This window comes from Poecile atricapillus, chromosome Z, assembly GCF_030490865.1.
Source record: "Poecile atricapillus isolate bPoeAtr1 chromosome Z, bPoeAtr1.hap1, whole genome shotgun sequence".
Classification (NCBI taxonomy): Eukaryota; Metazoa; Chordata; class Aves; order Passeriformes; family Paridae; genus Poecile; species Poecile atricapillus.
In genome coordinates, this window is record NC_081289.1 from 128,703,723 (window position 1) to 128,729,171 (window position 25,449).

A 25,449-nucleotide genomic window follows, 5' to 3' on the forward strand; every position below is an offset into this window, starting at 1 on the left:
GAAGCTGGAGGGTTAAAACCAAAAAAAACATTGCCCACTGGACAAGCAGGCTTTGTTTAGAACAGATTGATTATAGTTTTGATATTGAATTGAAAGCTGAGCTGTTACCAGTAACAGGACTTCATACCCATTGCTTAGGAGGCAGCTCTTGCACATTATTTGCCTTTGACAACGGGATGCAGGTATCTTAAAGAGCCCAAACTGGTACGTACTCTGCCTTTTCTCCATAGTTCAGTCATTTTCGCCCCCTAGGTCAGCTCTCCAAAAGATCAGGTCCCTGTAGGACCGTTCAAACATCAGACCTGACACAGGGGAGACAGATATGGTCAGAGTAGTCGGGACATACCATCCCTTTGAAAAGCAGCTCAGACGCACTGAAGCCACTGCAGACCTGTGTCCTTTTCCCTCACTGGAAGGTGAAGAACTAATTCTGAACTATTGCTTCTTTCTTTATTTTCTTCCCAATCAAAATAAAACTAAAGGATATATAATAATGCAGATTTACCAGAGATCAAAAATATGTAGTTATGAAAAGGAGCTGGTCTCATTAAAAAGGCAAAATGTATTGACAGGCATCAAAGTCTAAGTTGCTCTCTTTTTATTCTTTTAATTTTTTTCTTTTTTTTTTTTTTTTTTTTTTGAGAAGCCTGGCTCATGAGTGACTCATGAATTCTTCTACAGCTCTGTATTCCCTTTATAATACAGTTTTCTGTGTGGATGTGAGCCTGCTGTGTTTAGAAGTACATGGGAGAGACACTATCCATATTTCTGGTTTGCAGGCAATCTTGTTGGCTGATGCCTATGGCTCTGTGTTTATTCATAAATACAGTGCTTCCAGGTACAAAATAAGCTGTTTCACTTCTATGTAATACTTGCATAAATGTAAGATTATGTTTGACAAGTTATTTCTCAGCACATCTTGTGGCTGTTTTGTGCTCAGAACTGCAATTTTTAAATTGTTTGCCGGATTTCTTATGTTTCCTTGAATTCCAGAGTTTGTGCTAACTGAAATATGATGAATAACTCTTATACAAAGCTATCTGAGTAACAGCATTTATACAAACTAGCTTTTATATGAAGGCATCGCTTAAGTTTCCCATAACAAGCTGAAATGGAAGAGCTATTCTGCAAATATTGCAGATGTAGAAGAAAGCTTTGAAAATCTCTGAAGAGAGCCTTTCTCTCTGCTGTTGCCAAGTCTGAGCAGGGAGGAGGTGTCTGGATTGCTGAGCAGGACCAGAACAGGGATGGCAGATGACTTCTCTGTGTACCTGTCTAAATGTTTGGTTTTGGTTGTTTTATAACATTTTGCAAGAATCTAGCCTGAATACCTCAGCTTGTCCATTCTCTTAAGACACTCGGATGCAAACGGTGTCCTGTGCAAAAACGGTGTCCTGTGCAAGTGTGTAGTACTGTTAGTACTGCACTGCCTTCTCCTCAGGGAAAGGCAACAGTGTGTGTTTACTGATGGAGTTGGAGGGTGAATAATTACTTTGGCACTCCATGCATCTGCCCAACTTCCTAATGGAAGACTTCACAGTCTTAGGAGAGGGGGTGTTGTCTCCTCTAAGGATGTCCTTGGGGGATATCTGAAGAACTGGAATTTTCCTGTTTTACAAATGTGCCTGGATTCTCAGCTGTTAATGCCTAATCCCAGGCCTCCTGAAAAATTTTGCCCCATCTTTTCATATTAATTATGCAAAGGCTGTTTTTCTGAAGATTTCAAAACACTGGTGCCTCCTGTGCTTTCCCTTCCCACCACCCCTGCCTCATTAACAAAACCACCTATACATAGTAGCTCCATATCTACTCCTTCCACCTCTGAAATCCCAAAGGAAACCACATACTTGTGTACAAAACAAGTACTTGAGTGTGCTTAAGCATTCCTAAATCAGAGCTTCTTGGTTTGGGAAGAATCCCTATGGTTTGTGGCTCTTCGGACTTTTTGAGTCAGCAGACTTGCTTTGAAGTATGAGCCTTCCTAACGGTAGCCAATAATGGATCCAAATACTAACTATAACCACAGCAGTACTTTGTGCCTCCTAGAACACTAATGTCATTGGGCTCTTCCTTACTGTCAGGCAGATATCGTAAACCAAAGTAAGACATGACTAATAGTAAATGCTAAGCTAAGTAAAGTAAATGCCATTTACTTGCTCCCTTCTAAAACTTGTATCAGCTACTAAGGTCTCTCAAAGTACAGGTTTATTTAATGAGAACCGACTTTCTGCAGCTTTTTTTTGTCTCCAGAGTCTTACTACTTGTACTTGGACAAAGTGAGAAGTGTTCTTATTTCTCTGTGTCACAGGGGAATTTTCTTTTGGAAACGGTTTTCTCACTGTTCTGCTCTTAAATTAATGATGCTGTGAGTCTGTTGGGGTTGGAGAGACAAAAATAAGCACGAAAATAGGTATCTCTCTAAAGGGAAGGTGTGCCTTGCTTCTGTTCTTTAGAACAGGACACCTGTAGGAAATGCAATTACTGGGCCTTTTGGTATCAGGAGAAAATCCGTTTTTGAAAAGTATCATAACAGACCAATTGATACAAGTAGTATTATTACTCGGTAGGGGACCACCACAATCCCTCCCCTCTCCAGGTTTCTTCCTTTTGACTTCCATTCTTGAATAAGTGCAAGAGGATTTCCCATAACTTAATAGGCAAAATTATTTTGCAGCACAGAATTTCTGTATAATTGAGTTTAAAAAAATAGGAGAACGTATTGAATGAAAAATAACCAAGGAGTGTTAATTATTGAAGCTAAATATCTGAAATGTGATCTTGGTTGGTGAACTGAGTAGGTTTTGGTGGATTTAAAAGAATTTTGTGCACTTAAAGTGGAGAAGTAATGTAAGGTGTCAGGAAATTTCCTTGTGAAGCCACATGTTTGCACCTCCAGAAGTCCATCTTGGAAACACAAGTCACTGTACTTCCAAATTAGGTAGGCATGTGTTTATGTAAATTAATGCTCTGGTGAAAGAGCGAACACTCAAAAGCCATGCTAGAAATGTGGAGTAGCAAATAATTCTCCAGTTGCAAAGACCCTGCCATTCATGTCTGTGGCTTCTTCCAAGAAGCCACAAAGTAGCTGTGAGTTTCTCTTCATTGCTGTGTGTATTTTTAGAAATGAAGTACTAGACCATAGATTTAGAAGAAATTTATGTTCAGGATGTGTGTGGCATAGAGGACATATTTTCATTATGGAGTAAACTAGTAGGGAAAAATCCCTGGAAATTATTTAATCCCATTAAGAAGTAGTCTTGTGAAATCTCTTTGCACTTTTGAAAAGAATGAGCGAAGCAAACACAAGAAACAGCAGGATGGGGGAGTGGAGAGCAACAGAGCATAGCTAAATGACATCTGCTGAAGGATGAGAGTGCTCAGAACAGTATGGATGGAGGCTGGCATGGCCAGAAGCCTGACAAAGAGCAGGTCACTACAGCAGTTTGGGATGCTCCTGCTGTGTTGATAGGCTCACAAATTTGTTCTCAGCAATATGTGAAATGCTGGAGGAATTTCAGTAGTATTAACCAGATGAGATTTCCTAAAATTCCTGTGGCTTCCACAGATCACAAGTTTTACTTAGGAAACTTACTACTTTCTAGAAAAGAGGTTTGGGTGGGGAGACAGGGATTTGCTTCTGTTTTCTTTCTCTAATGCTATCCTGTAACTGACTTCAAAGAGGAGCAAAGGCACCTCAGGTATGCTGTGAAGGAGGAGGCTCTGTAAACAGAATGAAGCCATTGTACCCTGTTAGTCAACAGGGTCAAAGTAGTAGCAAGAGTTAATGCAGCGTCGGGCTAAGACAACTCTGCATTGTGCATTTAATGCTACACAGGGGCTAATACTATATTAAGTAAGTTTGGAATACTTCCAGTATTAACCTTGATGTACGTTTAATGAATCATCAGCACAAGCTCATCCTCTCCATGGCTGCTTTATTTTCCTTTGTGGACCTGATGGCCTATTGCAGCCAGACACGCTGCTGTTGTCTTTCTAAGAGCAAGTCACAGTAATGGGAAGAAGCTTGGCAGGTGTCTTGGTTTGGAAGACAGGTGTCTGGTAGGGAGGGCAGGAGCCTCCCTTGGAATGAAAATGTAAACCCCCTCCCTCCAAATTACTGTAATTTTGAAATCAAGGGGCTCTCAGGCAGAGATCTGGGGATAGGAATAACAGTTCTTTACTAGTGTGTATGACAAGGCCCACAAACAACAATAACTACAGCATTAACAACAAAACAGAACCAGGGACCCCGTGACAGCCTTCTCGGCCGGGACGGGAAGGGATGGAGGAGAGGCTTTGCTTCACAAACCCCCTCGGGCAGTCAGTCCCAGTGCTCCTGCAGGGCTCTGAGGAACACTCAGCTGGAACAGCAGGGATGAGCTGAGATCCTGGGCTGGTGGACGAGGTGTATCAGCAGCTCCGCGGCGGTGGCTGGCACTGCCACACGTCCCGGCAGGACAGGGGGTGCGAGGCACACAGACAAGAAAGAAGAAGAAGAAGCAGCAGCTCCGTCTGGGTGATGGCAAATTCCCTTCTCCCAGCCACAACAGCTCTGAGAGGGTGTCTTGCTCTCCAGCCCAAGAAAACCAGCCAGTCCCCAGCTGCCCCCATCCTCCCCTCTGGGCGCAGCCAAACACCCTGTGTTTCTCAATCGCCCAACAACTACCAGCCATCGGGTTTTCCCTACAGCTAATGGGCAAAAAATTCCACAGGTGAGATGGAACAAAAGGATGGACACCCAACACCCAACAGCATGGGAGCACAACTCTGAGCCTATTAAAAGCAGTGTCAGTTTGAAGCTACCTGCTTAAAAATAACATGGCATCTGCTGTTGCAGCAGCTGGTTAATAAGCAATTACTTTCAACTTAACAAAAAAAAAAGCAACAACAACAACAAAAAAAACCAAACAAAAAAAACCCAAAAAACAAAAAACCCACAAAAAAACCCCACAAAAAACCAAAAAATACAGAACCAACTGTAGCCAGAATGACAGCTGCTATTTCTGAAATTAAACACAGCTGTAATCTGTCAGCCTAACACTTATCTGTGGTATCATTTCTCACCCTTCTCACACCTCGTTTTAGAACAATGTAAATCTATTTGCTAGTACAAGGTGCAAGAGGGTCTTTGGCCATTTCCTGTACAGATACAGGAGCTGATGGTGTGAAGAGTCTAGAATTTGTGAAGTCTATAGCCAACTGCTTGTGCTCTGCAGCTGATAGAACAGCTCCAGATCTTCTCCGTGATGGGAGATTACTCTCATAGTGCAAAAATCAAGCTTTCATATAGATATCAAATCCAAATTTCTTGTCTAATGCTTTGTCAAGCAGAAAGAATTTGAATACATGCTGCATAAGGGCAAAGACTGCTTTATAGATCGTTCAGTGCACTGGGCTGGCATTTTTGCAAGTTGGCATTTGCATACCTTGCCCCATTTTCTTCTTGTGTTCATAAGAAAATCTGTTTTTTCACACATCTGCAAAAGGGTTGCATAACCCCTTTATTTTCCTACGATGACTGTACAGCCTTTTCCAATTTCCCAAAATGTTTATATGGAAAAAACTTCATTGCAGCAAGGTATTTTAACTGCCTTCAGGAAAATTCAGTAGGAATAGGGAAAGAGCAAAGAACAGACATTATCAAATCATTAGCCAACTCTTCAGGCTACCCGCATATGCTCGGTGGACCTTCCTCTGCTCCACTGGGCACTTTGTAGTGTTCTGGGCTTCTGTCGGTAAACCCAGAAGCAGTATCACACTAAGTCCATTACGACATCTTTTGTTAAAAGAACTTTGTGTGACAGGTAATTTTTGAAGTGGCTAAACTGTATTTTCCCTAGTGGTGAATTTGAGGCCTGCAGAAATATGCAGTGCCCACTAATTTGAAGGGGAAAAATTATTTTTCAGTTTAGGCTTCTTCAGAGTCTGATTCTGACCTCACTATTAAAGAAAACTGTTTATGGATGGGGTTGATGTTTCTGATGCTCCATTTATAGCTGAAAATGTCAGCATGCCAAAATTATGATGTAATTTACTATGAGAAACATTCCCCAAATGTTTAACTTTGGAAAGTATCACCTCTGCATCTACAGTGTCTTCTCTGTGCCTATATTTACATTGTAAATGTACTGCTTTCTCAGAGTTAGCCATACGGCTTTTGAAGTTGGCAGTGGAGGGTTTTACCAAGAGTTTGGTGTACTGCCTTTATGCCTGGTGCCTGTGTCTTGGTTTCTACATTTCTCAAAGCTGCCAGCTAAGGTTTTGTTCTTGACCTGAAGTTTCTAGGCGTCTCTGAGCAGATACACTTAAAATAATTTCCAAATGTATTGTTTTCTCTGTTAATGCAGTAACTATGGTGCTTTCTTTGGTGGCATGATTAATTTTCAGAATAAATTAAATTATGTTTACAGAGTGTGTTCGGAGAAACTAGAGAGCTAGACACGTGTAGACAGTCAGATCCTAGACAGAAAGGAGAAGAAATAAAGGCAGGGTCTTGGAGTATATTAGATGAGAAAGTAATAACTGTGAAACAGAGATAATACATCAAAAACATAGATGTACACAACAAAAGCAGACCTGAGGGGAGGAAAAAACCACAGGAACTTCAAATACCCACCAGAGTGGTAGCATGGTTAATATGCAGCTGAAAAGGGTAAGGAACAGAGCTCAGTGAAATATACCAGTGACAGCTGAGAAATGCAATCATTACATCAAGTTAGTTCTGATGCTTAGCTGCAGCTGCAATGCTATGCTAAAAGTTGTTAATACTAAAGGTGACTGGAATTGAGAACGTAGTTAAAAACTTGTCAGCTCTATCTATTACTAGTAAACGTAAACTATTTTGTGTAAGGCTTACCTGTAGTTCATGCAGGAGTAGAATACTGGTTTGACTTCCACTGGGATCTTTTTAAGCCTTAAGTGGCTCTAGTATTACCAGGACCTACCTTTAGTGTGAAAATACTCATTTGTCACATTGGTACAAATGGAACAATATGATAGTGTTATATATAGAGTCCAAAACCATCAAACTCTGCCTTGGCAGTCTTAACAGTACAGCTATAGCACCTAGAACAGCTGTGATTATCTCAATAAAATTTCAATCAAATCTTTGGTAAGACCCAACACAATTTTACCACTTCTGTGCTTTCTGCGTTTTCTAACTTTTATTTTTCTTTCAGCTTTATCTTCAGGCAAGAATGAAAGGAGACTGGGCAAGGCTTGTACGTCCTACCATACAATTTGGTCTCATTGCTGCATCTATCTATGTGGGTCTCTCACGTGTTTCTGACTACAAGCATCACTGGAGTGATGTTTTAACAGGACTTATCCAGGGCGCAGTGGTAGCTGTGCTCATTGTAAGTAATTCCTGAGGGGGTGGGTATGAGTGAATGCTGCTTTTATTAACAGCACCTTAGAACTGCAGGCTGTGTTCAGAGGAATGCAAACCTGTATTTCTAATGCTTCAAAAATTCCTGAAGCAGGGAAGCAACTCCTTGAATTGGGTGTAGCAATAGTACTTTGAGGAGTGAGGTAGGCTCTGGCCCAATGAATTAAGTGGTAGGTTTAGCCATTGGATAATATGAAATTGTCTCTGCTCAAGAGCTTTTCAAATAACTAAGTTGGAAACGGTAACTGCAAATCATGTAGGCCTCTCTAGATAAATAATACTTTTTGCTTCTAGCCAGATTCCAAATCTCAAGTACAATGGCAGAGAACTCTGTATAAAGTATGATTAGGGGAATAGGCCTTAAAGAATAAGAGTATCAAAGTGTCTGCCTTTCCTACCTTACAGTGTGTTTTTTCAGTCTGATGGGAAACTAAAACTCTTCACTACTTCTTGTGTGCATTCCTGCTACTAAAAATGTGTTCCCAACAAGGGACCTGTGAAGCTTAGCTATACTGATGAGTATGAAGCTATGCCAGGAAACAGACACTTGGCTAAACTTGTCACAGCAGGCCCAGTTGACTCAGTGACTATAGTTGTACTAGTGGCACCAGAGTGCCACGGCTAATTCATCCACGGGAAGGGATAGATCAGGACTTCTGGATCAATGAGAGCAAACTGAGGCCATACTGAAGGATTCAGTTATCAAGAACTGAGGCTTAGCTGGAGAGAACCACCTCCAAAATAAATGCTTTGTCAGCTTTCTCAGGTCAGAAGGGTATGGCTCAAGACAAACCTGTAGAGTAGTTGCAATCAATAATCAAAACAAAGAGCAGCTTGGAGCAGCTCTGGGAAATCATATAGGCTGCATTAGCTGTTACTAAATGGCTACATGTGGGCATAATCCTACCCCTCATTTTGTCCAATCCCTGTTTCAAAGAAAAGTAGTTCAGAGAGTAAGAAACATCAGAGATCAAAGAGGTGAAGACACTTTTATTAGGAAAACAAGTTTAGTCAATGATGTTAGATGAATCAGAAGGTTCTTGGTAATACAAGAAAGAATAGAAAGTAGTATTACAGTGAGTAGAGTTGAAAGGTCAGGAAATTATTTTTAAAAATATACACTAGCACCAACACCACCCCCAGCCTCTTATCTGAAAGAACTGATGAATTCCTCTCCAAAAACAGCAAACTGAGGTTTGAGTATAGTGGTGTAGCAACTGCAAATGGATCAGTAAATTGAACTGAGGAATCAGGCATTAAGTGGAAGTTAAAACTCCCCTGGTCTGTGGCTAAAGCAGTGTGTTGGATCATCAGCCAGCTGCCAGTGTGGTGGAAGATTGTTTCTTCCGCCATGGACAACGTTCCGCAGTTCTTAGGGTTGCAGTGGGAGGGGAAGACACAATACAGGAAGGGAAGGGGTCATGAGAGGCTTCTCATTTATTGCACTCCATGCAGCACTGTGCCCAGCACATCTGCTATGGGACTTGGTGAAATGAACAGTGGAAGACAGCATGCTGCAGAACTGAATCAACCACCTATCTTGTTGTGAGGGAGATGTCTCCTAGCTGTGAAGAAGTGAGGTGGTATGTTTAAAGGACTGCAGGAAAGGACTATATAGATAGAGCTGGCCTTACAGCTGCTGGGTCCAGCCAAAGCACCACCTCTCCTGTTCTTTTTTACCTAAATTACACAAAAAAAATTAAACTAAACTTGCATTGTGGGTACTCAAAAAGCACATTTTGCTCCTTCGTTTGGAGCTGTTCAAACTATGGCTTGTAATGAAGCAGTGCCTGGTAAGGCAGTCAGCAGTCAGCTAGCACAAGCCTTGAATTTGGCTTAAACCATCAGTGTCTAAATGGTCAATGGCAAGCTGAAAAAGCAATTGAAAAAAACAGTTGTCTGAATTTTGTACAAGACTTCCCTGCCATTTTTAATGTTTTAAACTGATTAAGCTTTTTATTAGTTTTGATCATAAAATTTACCTGCCGCAGTGCCCTTGTGTCAAAGACTTATGAGTGCAGGACTAATTTAACTGATTAACACTTAACACTAATTTGTTCACTTAGGTTGTATATGTGTCAGACTTCTTCAAAGTGAGAGGATGTACATTTCAACCAAAAGAAGACTCCCATACAACCCTACATGAGACTCCAACAAATGGAAATCACTTTGGCAGCAATCATCAACCATGAAGAATGACGTGTATCACCTACATTGCTCTGAAAGAAAACAATTTCACAAGTCTAACTCTGTAATATAAGTAATCACCTTTAAGGGACTGCTGCTGCTCTTGGATGCTCACCTTACCTGTATATAGTGACATCTACCACAGTTATTGTACATCTAAACTTTAAATTTCTGTTGGTTCAAGCTTTTGCTTAAAAAGAAAGCTATTACAATTGTAAATTTTTATTGAAAACTGTAACAAGTTATATTACATACACTGCTATTTGTACATGCCTTGTTGAATCAACTGTGGTTTAAGTAAACACCATTAAAAGGAATTACTTGATATGGAAGCCATATGTGACACTGATGAATTTGTTCCATCATGTCAGTATAGTTTCTGGAAGACATCTGCTGTTACAGATAAAGGCTTGCAGCAAACACAATATCTCTCTTGATTTTTGTAATCCCTAATAAGAAGGAAAAGAAAAATAATCTAAGATTCTTAACTGACACAAACACTATTTAAAGTACAGTTGTAAGCATATTACAAGTATTAAATGGAAGTCATTGTACATCCATTTTTAGCCACCCTTTAAGTCAAACTTTGTAATAAAGATGTTATCCAGAAAGATAGCAGCAATGGTGCTGTTTACTGTGAAGTCAACATGAGAAGTTCACATTACAAAACTATTTACCTTCAGCCCTCACTACCTGTGCAGCCCTTTTCCCCACCACTTTTTCTTCTAAAATTGCTTCATGTACCATGAAAGGGAAATACATACCCTCTGCAAACTTATTTTCCAGTTCTGTGTTCCCAATGGCTTTTGCAGCCTGGCACATCTGCCGAAGCAGTTCCTCTAGACGCCTCATGCACCGAATTATACTACCTGTATGAAAGAGCAAGGGAAAACTTTGTGCCACATCATGTAACTGGTCCTGAATTATTCTAAGTAATAGTTCCTTCTACAACCCTGTTCAATTTATCTAGAAGCCAAATGTCTTAAACTTAGTTTCTGTTTGCACAGTAAATTTCTCTGTGAGGCGTTTCCTTGAAGCTGTTTCCAAATGCTTGTCCTTTCTACTGTCTTTACAGTCTCTAACTAATATCTAATCACACTATTTTCTGGGCTGTTGAGAAATTCCTAGCCAATTTTTTTCTTTCAAGTACTTGTTAAGACTTCCTCAAAAACCACAGAGCATTAGGAGGTTCACAACTTTGCTGCTTCCCGAACTATCTCAGGTTTGTTTTGGAATATTTTTATAAGCCTTAGTTCTTTAGTTGGCAAAGGCAGTAAAACGGTAAGTGATCTATCTTACTGCTCCTGTGCTACTCAAGAGTCCACGGACCATTCTACTGGTCCATGCATGGTTACAATAACGCAGAAAAGCACATTGCCGCAGCTCCTGCACTGCAACCCAACACCCACTTGTGACTTATTATGCATTTATCTCCTCTTTGAACTTTTCTCACAGCTCAGCCCAAGCCACTGTGACAAATTTCACAAAACAACCCTAAATGCTTCTGCTCTTCTGGCCACAAGCGAACAATATCCTATTTGGTCATTTCCTCCAGCAGCATCTCCGACAGTCAAAATTACTGTAGGCAAAATAGCTTGTTACTGGGTAAATACGGGATGAAGGGCTTGAGAGCAGCCCTGCTGAGAGGGACTTGGGGGTGCTGCTGGATGACAGGCTCCATATGACCTATCAATGTGCACCTGCAGCCCAGAAAGCCAATTACATCCAAAGCAGTGTGGCCAGCAGGGCAAGAGAGGTGATTCTGCCCCTCTGCTCTCATGAGACCCCACCTGCAGTGCTGCGTCCAGCTCTGGGGTCCCCAGCACAGGAAGGACATGGACCTGTTGGAGCGAGTCCAGAGGAGGGCCACCAAGATGATCAGAGATGGAACAGGTCTCCTTTGAGGACAGGCTGAGAGAGTTGGGGTTGTTCAGCCTAGAGAAGAGAAGGCTCCAGGGAGACCTTATTGTGACCTTTCAATACATGGAAACATTCAAGGTCAGGTTGGATGGGGCTCTGAGCAACCAAATTTAGGGGAATATGTCCCTGCTCACTGAAGGGGGTTTGGTCTATACAACCTTTCTATTACCCCCTTAAGGCATAATATCTGAAAAAAAAAATCAATATGAAAAGAGCATTGCTCAAAGCTCTTGGGAAAGAGAGACATGATAAAGTAATGCTTCTCTTCTAAAAAGCATTCGTAGGGCCTCACTAGGCCATGTCAGTTTCTACAGCGAGAACCGTTTGTATAAGAGCAGTGGTCTGTAAAACCTGTTGCAATGACATGAGATGGAAAACCCCACACATAGCCTGTTGAACACAGAGCACACACCAACACAAGTGACCTGTGGGCAGCTGCCCCGAGCACGGCTGTGCTGCACTGTGGCAGGCCCTGGCTCAGCTGTCAAAGATCCTGCTCATCTCCATTTATAAGGCCGACCCCGACAGCCATTCCAGGGAGTACTCCTTTACAGGCAGCGTAGCTGGGCTTGTTGCAGACATAATTTTTTGTGCAAGAAAAATAAAACTGCAATTTTTAAATTAATTACTATTAATATTGTTTATACTTCCATAAAGCAGGAGTTGATCTGCAGTTAACGGATACAATATTTAACTCAGTTTAGTGTTCTTTCCTAACGGCTTTAAAAAGCTGCTCTTATTTTTATTTCTTCCCAACACACACATTTCAGCTTAAAGACAAAGTATTCTCATTAGCAAATCAATGCTACTCCACTTTTTGGCAAACACACTTGTTCTTGGAACACTCAGGCTTATTTTGTATTCCAGTTTTCTTTGAAATCACTAGTTACTTGGATAACCAAGGTAAACTACTCTGGGACTTAGGAACACCACAACCCATTTAAGGCACACATAGCCAACAATGGACGCCTGAAGGATTCCCTTCCTTTTGGATAAAGCACAAAAAACCAGCCTACTGAAAGTCAAGGGAAGAATCATGCATTGACCCCTGTTAAAAGAGCTGACCTTCTCAAAACAGGCCACTAAGATCTAATTTTTAGGGAGCTGGCACTATTGAGTAGAATAAAGCTGACTGTCTTAGTACAAATATGGTAAATGGAAAATATTACTGCCCACTGTATTCTGAACATTCAAGTGTCAATGTAAAACAAGCCAGCTGCTTTAGTGTCCCACATACTCAGGGTGCTTCCAGAGCAAATGGAAGGCTCAGATACTGCAGAAGCAAAGACTGCCAGGATTTGTGTTGCTCAAAAGCAACTTTCTTTAGGAAGTTCTTGGGTCTGTGCATTGGAATACATGCACATATTATGTGCACGAATTCCCTTGTTATAAAGGAATTTGTAAAACTTTCCAAAGAAGAAAATAGCATTTGAGAGAGACAGCAGTGACAGTAACAAGTTCAAAAAGGAAGACTTCTAAGATTGGTGCATCCATCCTATTCTTCACAACTTCCAAAAGGCTGGTTTTTCATTCTGGTTTGATCTTTTCATTCTTGACAACCCTTTGGATGGTTTGTTTTTACAAAATACTAGGGCTGTAAATCATCATAGTTTTTAAAAGTGAAAACAAAGTATTCTTCCTCAAGGGGCAGTTTCTAGTAATCCAATTTTAAGAACCAAATTAATCCACCTGACACATTATATCTAGGCTTTTCAACTATCTCCATTGCACTGCTGTGCAAAACTATTCAAAAGAGAGACTTGGTTTCCACTTCTCACTTCTGTCATCATTAAGTCAGCAGGAGGAATTGGTTATACCAACTGGTTATATCAAATAAATAAAAAACTTAACTATAACGAGGACAAGTGCAAGAGCTGTACTTCCTGATGACAAGCATTTGGAACATGGTTTTTTTTTCCCTTTAACTAGAAAAAGTAAGCATTACCTTTTGTTGTAATGCTTAGAATTTCTAAGTTTTATAGAAAGTTTTTAGAATACAGAGATATCCCTTTAATCTTAGATTCTAAATTATCAAAAGTGTGTAAGTATAAATTAATATATAGTAACCAATTTTTCCCCGCTTTATTTTAGCCATACAGATGCTTGAATGCATCTGAGTCTGCTATAAGGTTATTCAGTATTACCATTCCCTGTTGTAGAACAACCAACTCATACCTTCCAAAGAGCAACTGATTAGCCTACCTTCAAAGACATCAGTCATTTTGCAGATGTGTGCAAAGTTAGCTCCATTTGCCCATGTATACACAACATCCATTAGGTTGGGTTTGAAAGAATTCAAGTAATTTTCTTCATCAGTTTCCAGTTTTGCTTCTGCTGACACCTTGGCGATTCTTTTTGCACACTCCTTTAAAATAAAATATTTCATATTTATAAAATGCTTAACCAGAGTAAGTATTTAACTGACAAAAAGACATGCACATTATAAGGTACTGCATTACAGGATGAGGTTTCCTTTTTAAAGTGAAATTACTCAGAATCAGAAAGTAAACATGAAGTCTGCCTGCACTAACAATCTACAGTGTAGCAAGCAAGCTCATAAAATTTTAGAGGCATGTCCTAAATTAGCATAAAGATTTCTTGCAGACCGTGTAACGTATTATTACACATTGCAAAATCACATGCAGTGACAGACGAATTCACTGACGATCCAAAATTAGGTCTTTACTGTGCATTTATTATAAGTTACTCATGAGCTTTGCCCATGTTAACATTTACTCTAAGCTCAGACAGATTTCTAATTACCTGCATTTGCCGAAGTGGTCCTGCCAACTGCTCAGTCAACTTTGGCATTTCACTGGACTGAAAAAGAAGACATTAAACAATCTCAATCTCAGCCTCCCACACATTTTCTCTATACCAAATTAGATGCAAAAACAGAAGTTCAGTGTGTGATACTGCCACCCTAAATTATTCCAATAGCTTCTCAAACCTGTTACCAAACACTAAAATTACTTAATTCCCCCAATGTTTGTTCCTCAAACTAAATCAGAAAACAGAATCTTTCTGTATAGTATACCAACATTATGAAAAGCAGCACCTGCTTTCTGGATACTGCCAAAATTCCCTCTATTTAGCTGTATCATAGTTTTGATCTGACAAACGAACTGCCATTAATTACTTTGACAGTTACAAGGTTTTCTTTAAGAATACAGTTTTTTTTTTTTAATAACTTCAGCATCAGTGGCAATATATGAAAACATGGCTTCTCAAAATACAGGGACACTGTTATACTCCAGATGTTTAAACTCAATTACTATTGTTGAGTGAAGCCCAGTATTCTAATTAACAATGGCTTACCTCAGTTTCCCTTCTACTTACACATGGAATATATTAGAACCTGCTCCTGATGTTTTCTTCATTTAGAAAAAAGAACCTAATTTTTTTGCAATTTCAAATCAACCTGAGTGATATATACCACCAGTTACTTGCAAAAATATTTCATATGGAAGTTTACTTCATATGGCAGTTTTACTAATATTCTGGGGTGACACTGACCTTGTATACAGCTTGCAGGTAGGAAAACAGTAACATCTTATATTAAATGCCCATGTTTTTGCCTTTAAAAAGTAAGGTCTGATTTTAACAGCCTTTTTGATATCAATTCCATGTGGTACTGCCATTTCAGTCAATGGTCAAGGAGTACGTGCTAACCATGTGACATAATGCAGACGGGTCTAAGGATTAGATATATGCTCACCCCAGAGTGTAGGGTGCAGTTACGGCTGAGCATCTTCTTGAGATAGTCATTCTACATTTTAAATTATATGGAGGGGTGTATGTGTATTAATAGCAGCACATATGCTGAGAACCTGTTGATACTGCTTCATTGCAAGAGGAACACATGCGATTTAACACATGCCACAACTGGCATGTCACTCATGAGGAAAGAGACTTAAACACTGAAGCTGAAATGTTTTCACCAAGTTCCATGGGAGTTCATGTCAAACACCTTAGGAAGTATAAAAAATGTGCAATGGCTCACACTATTATGACCAATTTCTGCAACCGAATTAAAAACAGTATTATTAGAAGACAGGAATGTCTAGAATACTTGAAGAAGTAACTCACATTCTCTTGAAACACAAAACAGCTGAGTAGTGCAGTTGCCTGCTCTGCAGACAAGTCATTGAAGAGGCCATTGAACATCATTTCTGTCAGGAGTAGTTCATCAGCACTGAAATAAAGAGAAGGAAGCTTAGGGGAAAGACCTACTGATATGTAAATTTAAAATGAAGAACTATTAATCTGTTTTGTGGAGCAACTGAATATGGACAAAAAACCAGCATCTTAATTTTACTGTTGGGGACACCAAATACACACACAAAATATATTAGCTTTTTAAGGGGAATGGTATATATATACTCTGCAACAGTATTTTAAAGAAACTAAAAGCAGTTCCTGGACTAGAATAAAACTCTCCTGACAGATCATGTGAGTTAGTATGAATAACTGATTTAGTCAGTTTCCCACACAGAATATCAAGAGATCAGACAGAACCAGGGAGTTAAGCAACTTATGAAAAGGACTAAAACTAGTACTGCTGCTGCTTAGAAAAGATTCCACTAGATATTTCCAAAATACTGAAGAAAGGACTAACTTGCTTCAATTTACTTGAAGAATAAGGATTTACTCATGAATTACCAAAGTAAGTGCATGATGCAGATACAAAATCCAAACATACTTATTTCAATAAAACACCAATTTTGGTAAGACCAAACCTCTATTCATAGAGTTTATCAAAAAAAGGCTTAGGATGGGGGAAGAACAAAGTAGGACTTTTTTAAAAAAAGAGATGTGTGACTCAAACAGTCCCAGACAGTCAGGAAGTAAATAAAATTCTTTCCCCACTTGCTGTCAAATTTTGCAGGGCAATTAGCTATCAAGCAAGTATCGGTAGCAGCTTTCAAACTCACCTGTAAGACAAGGAATACAGCAGCCACTCTTACTATGAAAAATACAAAATCCTATCAAAACCCGAGTTACACTACACAATACTGAAGTCTGATTCATAATTTTTTCACCTTTTTCAATATATATGTACCTGATAAATGTATTACAGTAAAAGGCACCACTTCATAAATTCCTATGAAAGCAATTTCATTCTATTCGCAACCTGTTGGTGACTTGGCAACTACTGACAACCATTGCTAACTCATTTGTGAGTGACTGTACCAACAGTCCTGGTTCAATGTCAACTATAGAAATCAACACTTTCCCCCCCATGCAATGTACAACATTAAATGAAAACACATGCTATTACCTAAGTCAGGAACAAAAGTAGCCATTGTTTTGGCATTTTCACATCCACATTTTAGTTTTAAAACCTATTGTATTTTGTCCTTAAGTTGCTAATTTTATTTATACTGCTTTTTTTTTTTAATTTTATCTATACTGCATATTACCTTTATTACATTGAACACAGTCTCTGAAGAACCCTTTCTCTAATGGTCTCAAAACTTTAAAATATAAACATAATGTATTAATTTTAGCAAGGACAATAAAGTGTATATTCATGCCAATGAACAGTTTGTACATAAGCCAATTACCTGCTGATTTCACAAGCAACCCGTCCTTTCATCTCAATAACATCTGAAGACGTGGCAAACCCCAGTCTTCTCAAAACACGCTTGCGGCATTTGAGTTCATCCATTTGCAGGACAGTTCTGGCTTTCTTCAATTCTCGCTTTGCTACTTTAATATCCATAGCAATCTGGGGAGCCAGAAGGAGAGGAATTATACCTGGCTGGTTTAACAGATGCAACTGTTTTAAAGACATTGTTTAATTTACATAAAGGCCTCACAACAATGGTATATGAACATACTACATGACTAGTTGGCTTGCCTAAGTCTTCTAAGAGGAAGGTTTAAAACATATTATTATTAGTAGTAGTAGTAATATTAATAATTAACAATAATAACAACAATAACAGTAATAATATTAAATCATCTCCATTTACCCACTGAAACCTCTGGTAAGCTTGGGATGTTAAGCTATTTACCCACAGTGGGAAACAAACCAAACCAGCCCACACTAAAAAAAAACAAAGAAGTGATCCTCTGTTGAGAAATGAGACTTATACTGTCTCAGCTGACCAATTATTCAATGAAATGTAAGCCAAAGGCATTATTTTCTGCTATTAGTACTTCTCCAGTGGCATGCAGATCATCAGTCACTGTCTACATCCTTACAGTGGACATCCTTGCAGAAAGCTGCTTGGTCCATCAGGTCTTACCACATTCAACTCTATGCTGCCCATAGCAGAACTACCTCACTTCTGTAAAGTGGCTCCTGGAGAAACTGCTGTCTCAGGCAGCAGAGAAACAGGAGAGCTAGTTTTATGCACAACCAATTTCAGTCTAAGAGGGTACAACTAAATATAAAAAAATTAAGTGCATTGCTTCCAGGCCGAGAGTCTGCTCAAGAAGCAGCAGCAAAATGATCTCTCTGGTATACACTCCTCACGCTAATAAGCCCCATCAATTCACTTTTTTTGCATAAATATATTAAAAATTATCAATTAAAATTATCTATGACGACTTTTCCTATGCTGCATTGTGCTATGTCTATTAAAGACTGCTCTACTGAAAAAGAGCCCTGTAAACTTCTAATTCCTCAAAACTTCCACTGAAGTTTTCTTTTCAGACATACTTTGCATCTGCACCAAAGAAAGGCATACCACCAACTCAGCCATTTTGTTAGTGAGATCCAATATTTTTTTTGAAAGGGTTGATTTGGGCTTTGTAAATAAAAAAAAGGCAAGTAAGAAGACAACTTCCCTCCCTCCTCTGCAGCCAAACACATAGTAATTTAGTTTGTATCTTTACCTGTGCTTTCTTTTCACAAAGTTTGTATATGGTTTCCAAGTTTGGATCATTGTGAAGAGGATGTGAATACATCCTATGCTCAAATGCCTCTATTTTTTGGATTACTTTTTTCAACCCTTGGTCTTTGATGCCCATGTCATCAATAGGGTCTAGTAAGGGTACTCCATCAGGAAATCGTTTCTGTACTTCCTAAAATGATGAAAAAAGATTTTCTTAAAGATTAGTAACAGTAAAATAAACTACATTTTAAAAATAACTACATTTTAAAAATAAGCTGGCATAACTATAGAGACACGGAAGACTGTAATTAAGTAGTGATGTTTCAGCAGTTTTCAAAATCAGTTTAAAATAACTTGACAAGGAGAAACAATTGATGTGCATTGTGGCTTCCAACTCCTTTAAAGAATAAGGCTGAAGATGTGACGGAAACTTTACACAAATTTCTTTTTAATAAGTTGCCTTGTGTTCAAGAGTACCTCACTAATTAAAGAGTGCTTACACAGCCTAGAGGAACTTACTTGTACAGATTTTAACACACTTTGCCTGTTATCAATCGGCCTCAGGTCTTTCGGTATGTAGAGGCGGACACTGCTGATAGCTGAGACAAGATGCACCAAAACAGGAACAACCTATCAAAGAGAATGTTGTAACTCATTAATCAGCAAAAAACATACCTTTTATTACTGTCTATAGCAAAACATTTTCAAGGGAAAAGGAAAACTTACTGCTCAAGGGCACAGCAGTGGGTAAATATCAAAAAGCATGACAATGCAGCTAATGACCTTAAGTATATATAAAGGAGAAAAGTAATTGTCCAAATGGGAAAATTCTGAATGCAGCTACATCTGGAGAAAAACTACAGCTGAAAACAAAACAATAGCTTTTCTATTACCTTGCATCTTACCTGCTGGAATACTTCTTCTGATCCAAACCAGACAAATTATTGTCAAATACTATTTAATTCTAGAATTAGAAAGTTTTGCAAAGCTGTTCAGAGAGGTGGTAGAATCACCATCCCTGGAAGTGCTCAAGAAACAACTAGATGTGGCACTTTGTGCAGTGATTTAGGTGTCAAGCTAGTGTTCAAGGATAGGACTCAATGATCCTGAAAATCTTTTCCAGCTTTAATAATTTTAAGAAATAAAAAAGGAATTTTATTCCCAGAGACAAGATAATGCTAAAAAAAAAACATCAAACAGTACTACCAAAACTTTATTACTTTAATTTATTAAGGAGGCAGAGTTAGGTGTTCAGATTCTTTCACTTCCTTAAATGCACCAGTCCCTCTTTTATCATAGCTTGAAAATGGTTTAGAAATGAATATTTGGAAAAGTTTATAAGGAACTATTGAGAAGAAATATATGTAACAAACCTGCATCTCTCCTCTCTCATCAGGTCTGGCTGGCTTTGCAGACTCAGTAGCAGAATTTTTCAAACTGTCTTTGCTGCAGTGCAGGAGCACTTCAACTACATACAATGGGTCCAATTCACCAGAATTCGGCTGTTGAGGAAACAGAAAAAGAGCAGGTCTGTAGCAGTTATTTTAAAACACAATCATGAATGAATGAAAAATGCATGATTTCTCATTAAAGGCATGTAATGAGCTATGTCGTCTCTTACAGAGTATCAGCTTAGTGTTGCAGTACATTCTGAACACCCACGCTATGGTTAATTGATTGGAATATCCCCCCCACAGAAAAACACATTGAAAAAATTATCCTTCCCCCATCCTCCCTTGCCAGAAAGTCTACCCTAAAGTTTGCTTGAAGCTTCAAGTGCATCTGCATTTTCTTCTATATGTAGCTTGTTCAAAGTAAGCCAGTATGTTTCAAAACTGTAATGCATATTTGCATCATGCTAGAAGTAGCGAACTTTGCTTTTGAAAAAAAAACAAAAAACAACCAAAACCAAGAAAACAACCCAAAATTCAGGTTATCTCTTTCATTTTCAGGTTTGCAGGTTCAAGTTTTCATACAGAAGAAAGACCACAGAAAAATCTTTCAAGCATAACAGCCTGTATCTGTGGCAAGTGGAAAGCTGCATCTTGCAGGCCTCATCTTTACACACCCCAAACTACACCCGTAACATCTGACATTCATTTAATGAACACAAATCCATAGATGTGCTGATTAAAGACTACTGTTCACAAGGCCATAACCTTCTTTACACACTGCTATAAGAAAGGCTGGCAATAGTTATTTGACTGGATCAATCTGCACTACGGTTGCTCAAATACACTCCTACTACAAACAAGTATTTTTAGAACTTTGAACAGAACTAAGTTATAGACCTAACACAAAAGGCAGACATCATCTTTTAAAATACCATGTGTAAGCCTTCTGCTTCCAAATATAAGAGAAAAAGAAAACATTATTTTCAAAATCCTGTCTCAATTCAGTTCTTTTTTACTGGGCAATATTTTTCCTTACAAATCTACAGCATACTATTTTATTTCACTGCATGCCAAGTAGCATTTTTAAGAGATTCTCACAAGTTGTATGAGACACTGCCATCATAAACTGAAGAGAAAAACAGGGTTATCCTGTTGTACAAGCTAAATTATTTCTTCAAGAATTGCCAACTACTTGTTGAGGAAGAAACTATTTCTCTGAATTGTATCCTACATTTGCAGAAAGCACTCACACCAATGTAGGAGATCCAAACCATGGCCACTCTCTGTATTAGAATTTTAAAATACCCACATGGACTGGATCAGTATCCAGCCAAAGCCAGGGAGGGCATAATGCTGACCTGAATGAAGTAGAGACTAAACTCATAGCTGCACAAGTGTGCTACAAAAAATACTAAAACTGGAGATGTCTAGAAAATTATTTCTACCTGTGAGGTATAATATTTCTACCTGTGATTGTACTGTAAACTTACTAATAAAGCAAAAGTATAAAAATCATTAACATCTGCTGCTAATCTTACTCTAAGTTTACATACACCAACAGCTTGTAGATAATGCTGACTAGATATGACTCAATCTACAACTGCTTTTTGAATGTGTACTGTTTCCTTCCAGGGGTTTCCTACAACAGTATAGGTACAAAACCCTTGAACAGCAACAGACACGTTTCTATATGCAAGAATAAAAGGAGACTAGAACCCTTAAAATACTTGTTAGCCACAGACTTCTCTGTCATATGAAGTTCAAATGATTCTTTAATTCATGCTGCATCAATTCATGTTTCAAGGACAAAATTAAGCCCTTTTTGGCAGAGTACTGCAGGATTACTTGAATTCTTAGGATTTTAATTTTGCCCTAAAACATCTCTTACTTCAAGTGCCTGGAAACAAACCAGAATAAGATTATCATGCCCAGGAACCAAGAAGGATAGCACAAGTAACAAATTCAAAGTCTCAGATTAGTAACATCAAACTTACTGAAAATTCAATGACCAAGACACAGCACTAAAAGAGATGTTTATGTAGTATACATTATAAATATCCATGGACTAGAATAATCTAAACAGGGAAGATAGAATTTCAGCACCTTAAATTCTGGTACCAATAATTTCTAAGTGACAAAAATGTCATGTCTAAAATCAGGGATCAGATAATATTGACTATCAACAGCACAACAGTATCACTGGCTTACTGTTGGCACAATCCAGTGAAAATAAAATTTCTTACTCAAAAATACTTGTTTTTTCTATGAATTCCAAAGGACATAGTTATTTTGCTGCCTACTGTAATGTATAATGTATAGCAAGCACCCCTGCTTGAGATAAATTCTACTCTAAACAACACTAGACAGGAAGGTGTTATTTGCACTGACAGTTTCATTGACCAATTTATGAAATTATGATGGAAAAGCATTTACACATAATTAATAATATATTAATATAACTGACATGACTTGTGCATTTGCTTTCACAGTACAAAGAACAAGTATTATGTGAAATATAGGCATACTATAACCTTACATTCATTATTAATTATATAGATTTATCATTAGAAAAAGGATTTAATTAGAAACTAATTCATTAGTAAAGAAAAGTTCGCAACTAAACTAAGTAATATAGACTGAATTCAACATAATTCCTAAAAGCAAACCCAAAAACTATTCAGCTTAAAAGTGGATGAAGGTTTAAAGATACAGCAATAAGTAATCTCTTTCTGGTACTAAGCATACTTGTATACTTTAAAACTAATCTGTGTCTCAGGACAAAAATGCATTGAATAGACATTAAAATGGGTAAACAACTTCTTCAAGTATCTTGTTTTGCCTCTGATCATAGAAACTAGTCTTTTCATACTGACTTTGAAAGTTACATAGCTTTAAGTTTGTTCCTTAATTTCCAGCACCTATTGTCATTCTTTCCACATACTCAGAAGGAAAAATTCAACCCAGCTGCTAGAATGACTTCATGAAAAAAAATGTTGCTGGAGCCACATCCATCTCTTGCAAAACAGACCATAATTTCAAAGCTAATATTCAAACCCAAAGGTTAATACAACAGTGAGACAGGCCAGAGAGGGAAGGCAAATATATATGTGAATAAAATATGACGCAGAAGAACTGCCTCCAAATGACACAAAAGTTGGCAATTTCACAGAGAAATCTGGGATAAGGGGGCAGTCTGGTTTATTGCTCGTGTGTCTCTATGAGAAAAGCAATCTACAAGAAAAGGCTTAAGCAACACCAGTAACGGCCCAGTTTTTCAAATTGAAAAAATAAATAAATATGACTTTTGAAAGGAAGATGGAAAACAAAACAAAATCTCTTCTAATAAGTTCTGTATTAACACATTTTTCTCATTTCCTCTTTAATGAATATATATTAGAAAAGCACCAAAAGGTGCCACAATGAACAAGAGCCACCAGAACTTAAAAAAGGCAACTTTGCATTCAGAACTAGCAAATAAAGCCAATGCTTTCCTGATAAATTTATAGCAAAAATGCTACCACAGAAAAATATGGTTTTAACTTAGGTTTTCATTTACAGAGCAGAGTAGCTGGTCAAAACATTTCTAAATGGGAGAGCAACACATTATCTAAGGGTTATGTGGAGACCAACTATGAATAGGCATTTCTGAAAGTCTGGCTTCCATTGCATCACTGCCCTCTGTCTTCCAAAGGTCCTCAGATCCATTTCTATTGTTTCGCTCTCTTTGTATTTTAGTTTTCCAACTCTATGGCAATGTCTCAGAGGACAAGCAATTCCCTGTCTCATGCACTAATTTAGGACTCAAAGCAGAATTTGCCAGTTTAAGATAACCTTCTTCATAGACCTAAATTTCAGTCTCCCACTGTTCTCAGCCTTCACTTAGGGCTTCTGTAGATTTTCTGAGAGAAAACAACACAGGATCTTTTTCATTAACAGCTTAAATGAGCATGGGCAATGTCTCAGAAACAACTTAATTTGAAACATTTTCAGTGCTATGTAAAAGCAAGCATTTCGTCCACAGATACATTAAAAGAGGCTCGAAAGACTTGGAGTTTTCTCCATCTTCTCGAGCTTTATTTCTCTACACTTTCATTTAAGTAAATTCAGAGCTTTTTGTAAATTTGGGATAAAAGGAAATTTTTTGCCTTTGAGAGCTATAAAGAAATAGGTGTTTTATTTTTAGAAATACTAGTCAGATATATATTTTGGTAATATAGAGAACGTGTATTTTACCTTAACATTTGATTTCTTAGAGAAATTAACAACCACTCCCCATCCGTAGTCATCACCTTCATTCTTCACCTGAAAATATTACAAGATATTATAATGTAACATATATAATAACATCCTAGCAAGCATAGCTTTTTGTACTTTTCACACAACAGCAGTCGTGGACTACTATTCATCATGAAAACAATATTTCTTTTAATGCATTACTGAATTCTCAGCAAAGAAACACATGTCAAAATTGATGCTTAGTGTGACATATGTAATTTTTCAAGATGGTAAACTGACAGACACAAATGAATCTTGCAAATTTCACAATAGGCAGAAATTAAAAACAAAGCAAAAGAAAAAATCAAACTACCTTTACCAGTCTTCCTGGCTGTAGAAAGGGCAAGCAGTACTTTGGTTTGTGAATATACTCTTCAATATCTTTACCCAGTTTTGCAAGCTGCTGGCGGATTCTGTAGTATATCACCACATTTTCTTCATTGGGAATTACAATTTTGTTGTACTGTGCTTCCAAATTATTGACTCCTATAATGAAAAGTAAAATTTCATGGAAATTAATAGCTTCACAAAGATTGAGGAATCCGTGTTTCACTTTCAGATCTCCATGACCAGTATTTTGTGACCACTTTTAGTACTAATATTTTGCTTACAATAACATCTTCTAAAAAGCTGTGCTTCAACAAGAGGGGAGTTGTTGGAAGATGTTTTTCCTGACTTGTTTTAGACTCTGATTTATCAGCTGAAAATCACTATTTTCTTCCTCTATTATTTTTATACCTTATTTAGGAAAATCAGTTTTTATTCTAAGTATCATGATTCATTCTCTCATTCTGGTATTACTACTAGCAAACAAACACAAAGAACAGATTATAAAACATCTCTTTTTCCTGTCTACCACCTCATCTTCTTGCATGCTATTTTTGAAGGGTCATAAGTGGCCTGGAAATCCCACTTCACTGGGACTTGAGAGACAACTCAGAGAAGTGCTCCTTATTTTTACCTGCCAATTTTTAAAAGAAATAAGCCATCCATTCATACTCATGGCATACTTTATTCCTTAGTCTATGTAGCTGATTCTTGCCTTTGTGTTTTTAATTGAAGCTTACAAAATTGTAATTGCAAATTACAAAATTCTAATGCCCGGTATGGTGCCTAAACTGAAACTGTCCAAGAACTATGAAAAATGTTCTTCAGCTCCATTTTTCTACTTAAACAGCAATGCTGGAATGACAGAATAAAGATCCAGGCATGTCAACTGGAACACTGAAATAAAGGAAGGAAATAAATACTATATTAAATTACTACTACACCTGCAAACTAATGGAAAGGTATTTTAAACCCTCCCTCTGCAAAGCTACATGCACATACACACTTTGTCTCTCAACATTCAATTAAAAAATTAACAGATAAATTGCTCAATAATCACGACTACCTCTCATGTTCTTAATATTCTCCGGGATTAAGTTTTGAAAGAAGCCTC

At 38.1% G+C, this 25,449-nt stretch overlaps 2 protein-coding genes across 3 annotated transcripts in view; one reads left to right on the plus strand and one right to left on the minus strand.

Moving 5' to 3' along the window:
• Window positions 1–9,906, plus strand: part of PLPP1 (phospholipid phosphatase 1) — a 60,979-nt gene extending 51,073 nt beyond the window's left edge. The window contains exons 5-6 of the mRNA XM_058864639.1: window positions 7,179–7,355; window positions 9,454–9,906. Coding sequence (XP_058720622.1) covers window positions 7,179–7,355; window positions 9,454–9,579 — 303 coding nt within the window. The 3' untranslated portion in view covers window positions 9,580–9,906. The remainder of the gene's footprint in view (window positions 1–7,178; window positions 7,356–9,453) is intronic.
• MTREX (Mtr4 exosome RNA helicase) overlaps window positions 9,794–25,449 on the minus strand; it is a 42,131-nt gene continuing 26,475 nt past the window's right edge. Inside the window, exons 17-28 of one of the 2 annotated variants that reach the window (XR_009280717.1) lie at window positions 24,322–24,494; window positions 23,967–24,035; window positions 19,713–19,841; window positions 18,859–18,969; window positions 18,341–18,529; window positions 17,062–17,225; window positions 15,584–15,689; window positions 14,258–14,314; window positions 13,697–13,859; window positions 11,365–11,509; window positions 10,339–10,443; window positions 10,005–10,023 (exon numbers count right to left, since the gene is read on the minus strand). Coding sequence is in view for 1 of the 2 variants with exons in the window: in XM_058864638.1 (XP_058720621.1) it covers window positions 9,971–10,023; window positions 10,339–10,443; window positions 13,697–13,859; window positions 14,258–14,314; window positions 15,584–15,689; window positions 17,062–17,225; window positions 18,341–18,529; window positions 18,859–18,969; window positions 19,713–19,841; window positions 23,967–24,035; window positions 24,322–24,494 (1,319 nt within the window). In the remaining variant the exon portion in view is untranslated. Of the gene's footprint in view, window positions 10,024–10,338; window positions 10,444–11,364; window positions 11,510–13,696; window positions 13,860–14,257; window positions 14,315–15,583; window positions 15,690–17,061; window positions 17,226–18,340; window positions 18,530–18,858; window positions 18,970–19,712; window positions 19,842–23,966; window positions 24,036–24,321; window positions 24,495–25,449 lie in introns of both variants that reach the window. The other variant, XM_058864638.1, reaches the window with a different exon arrangement.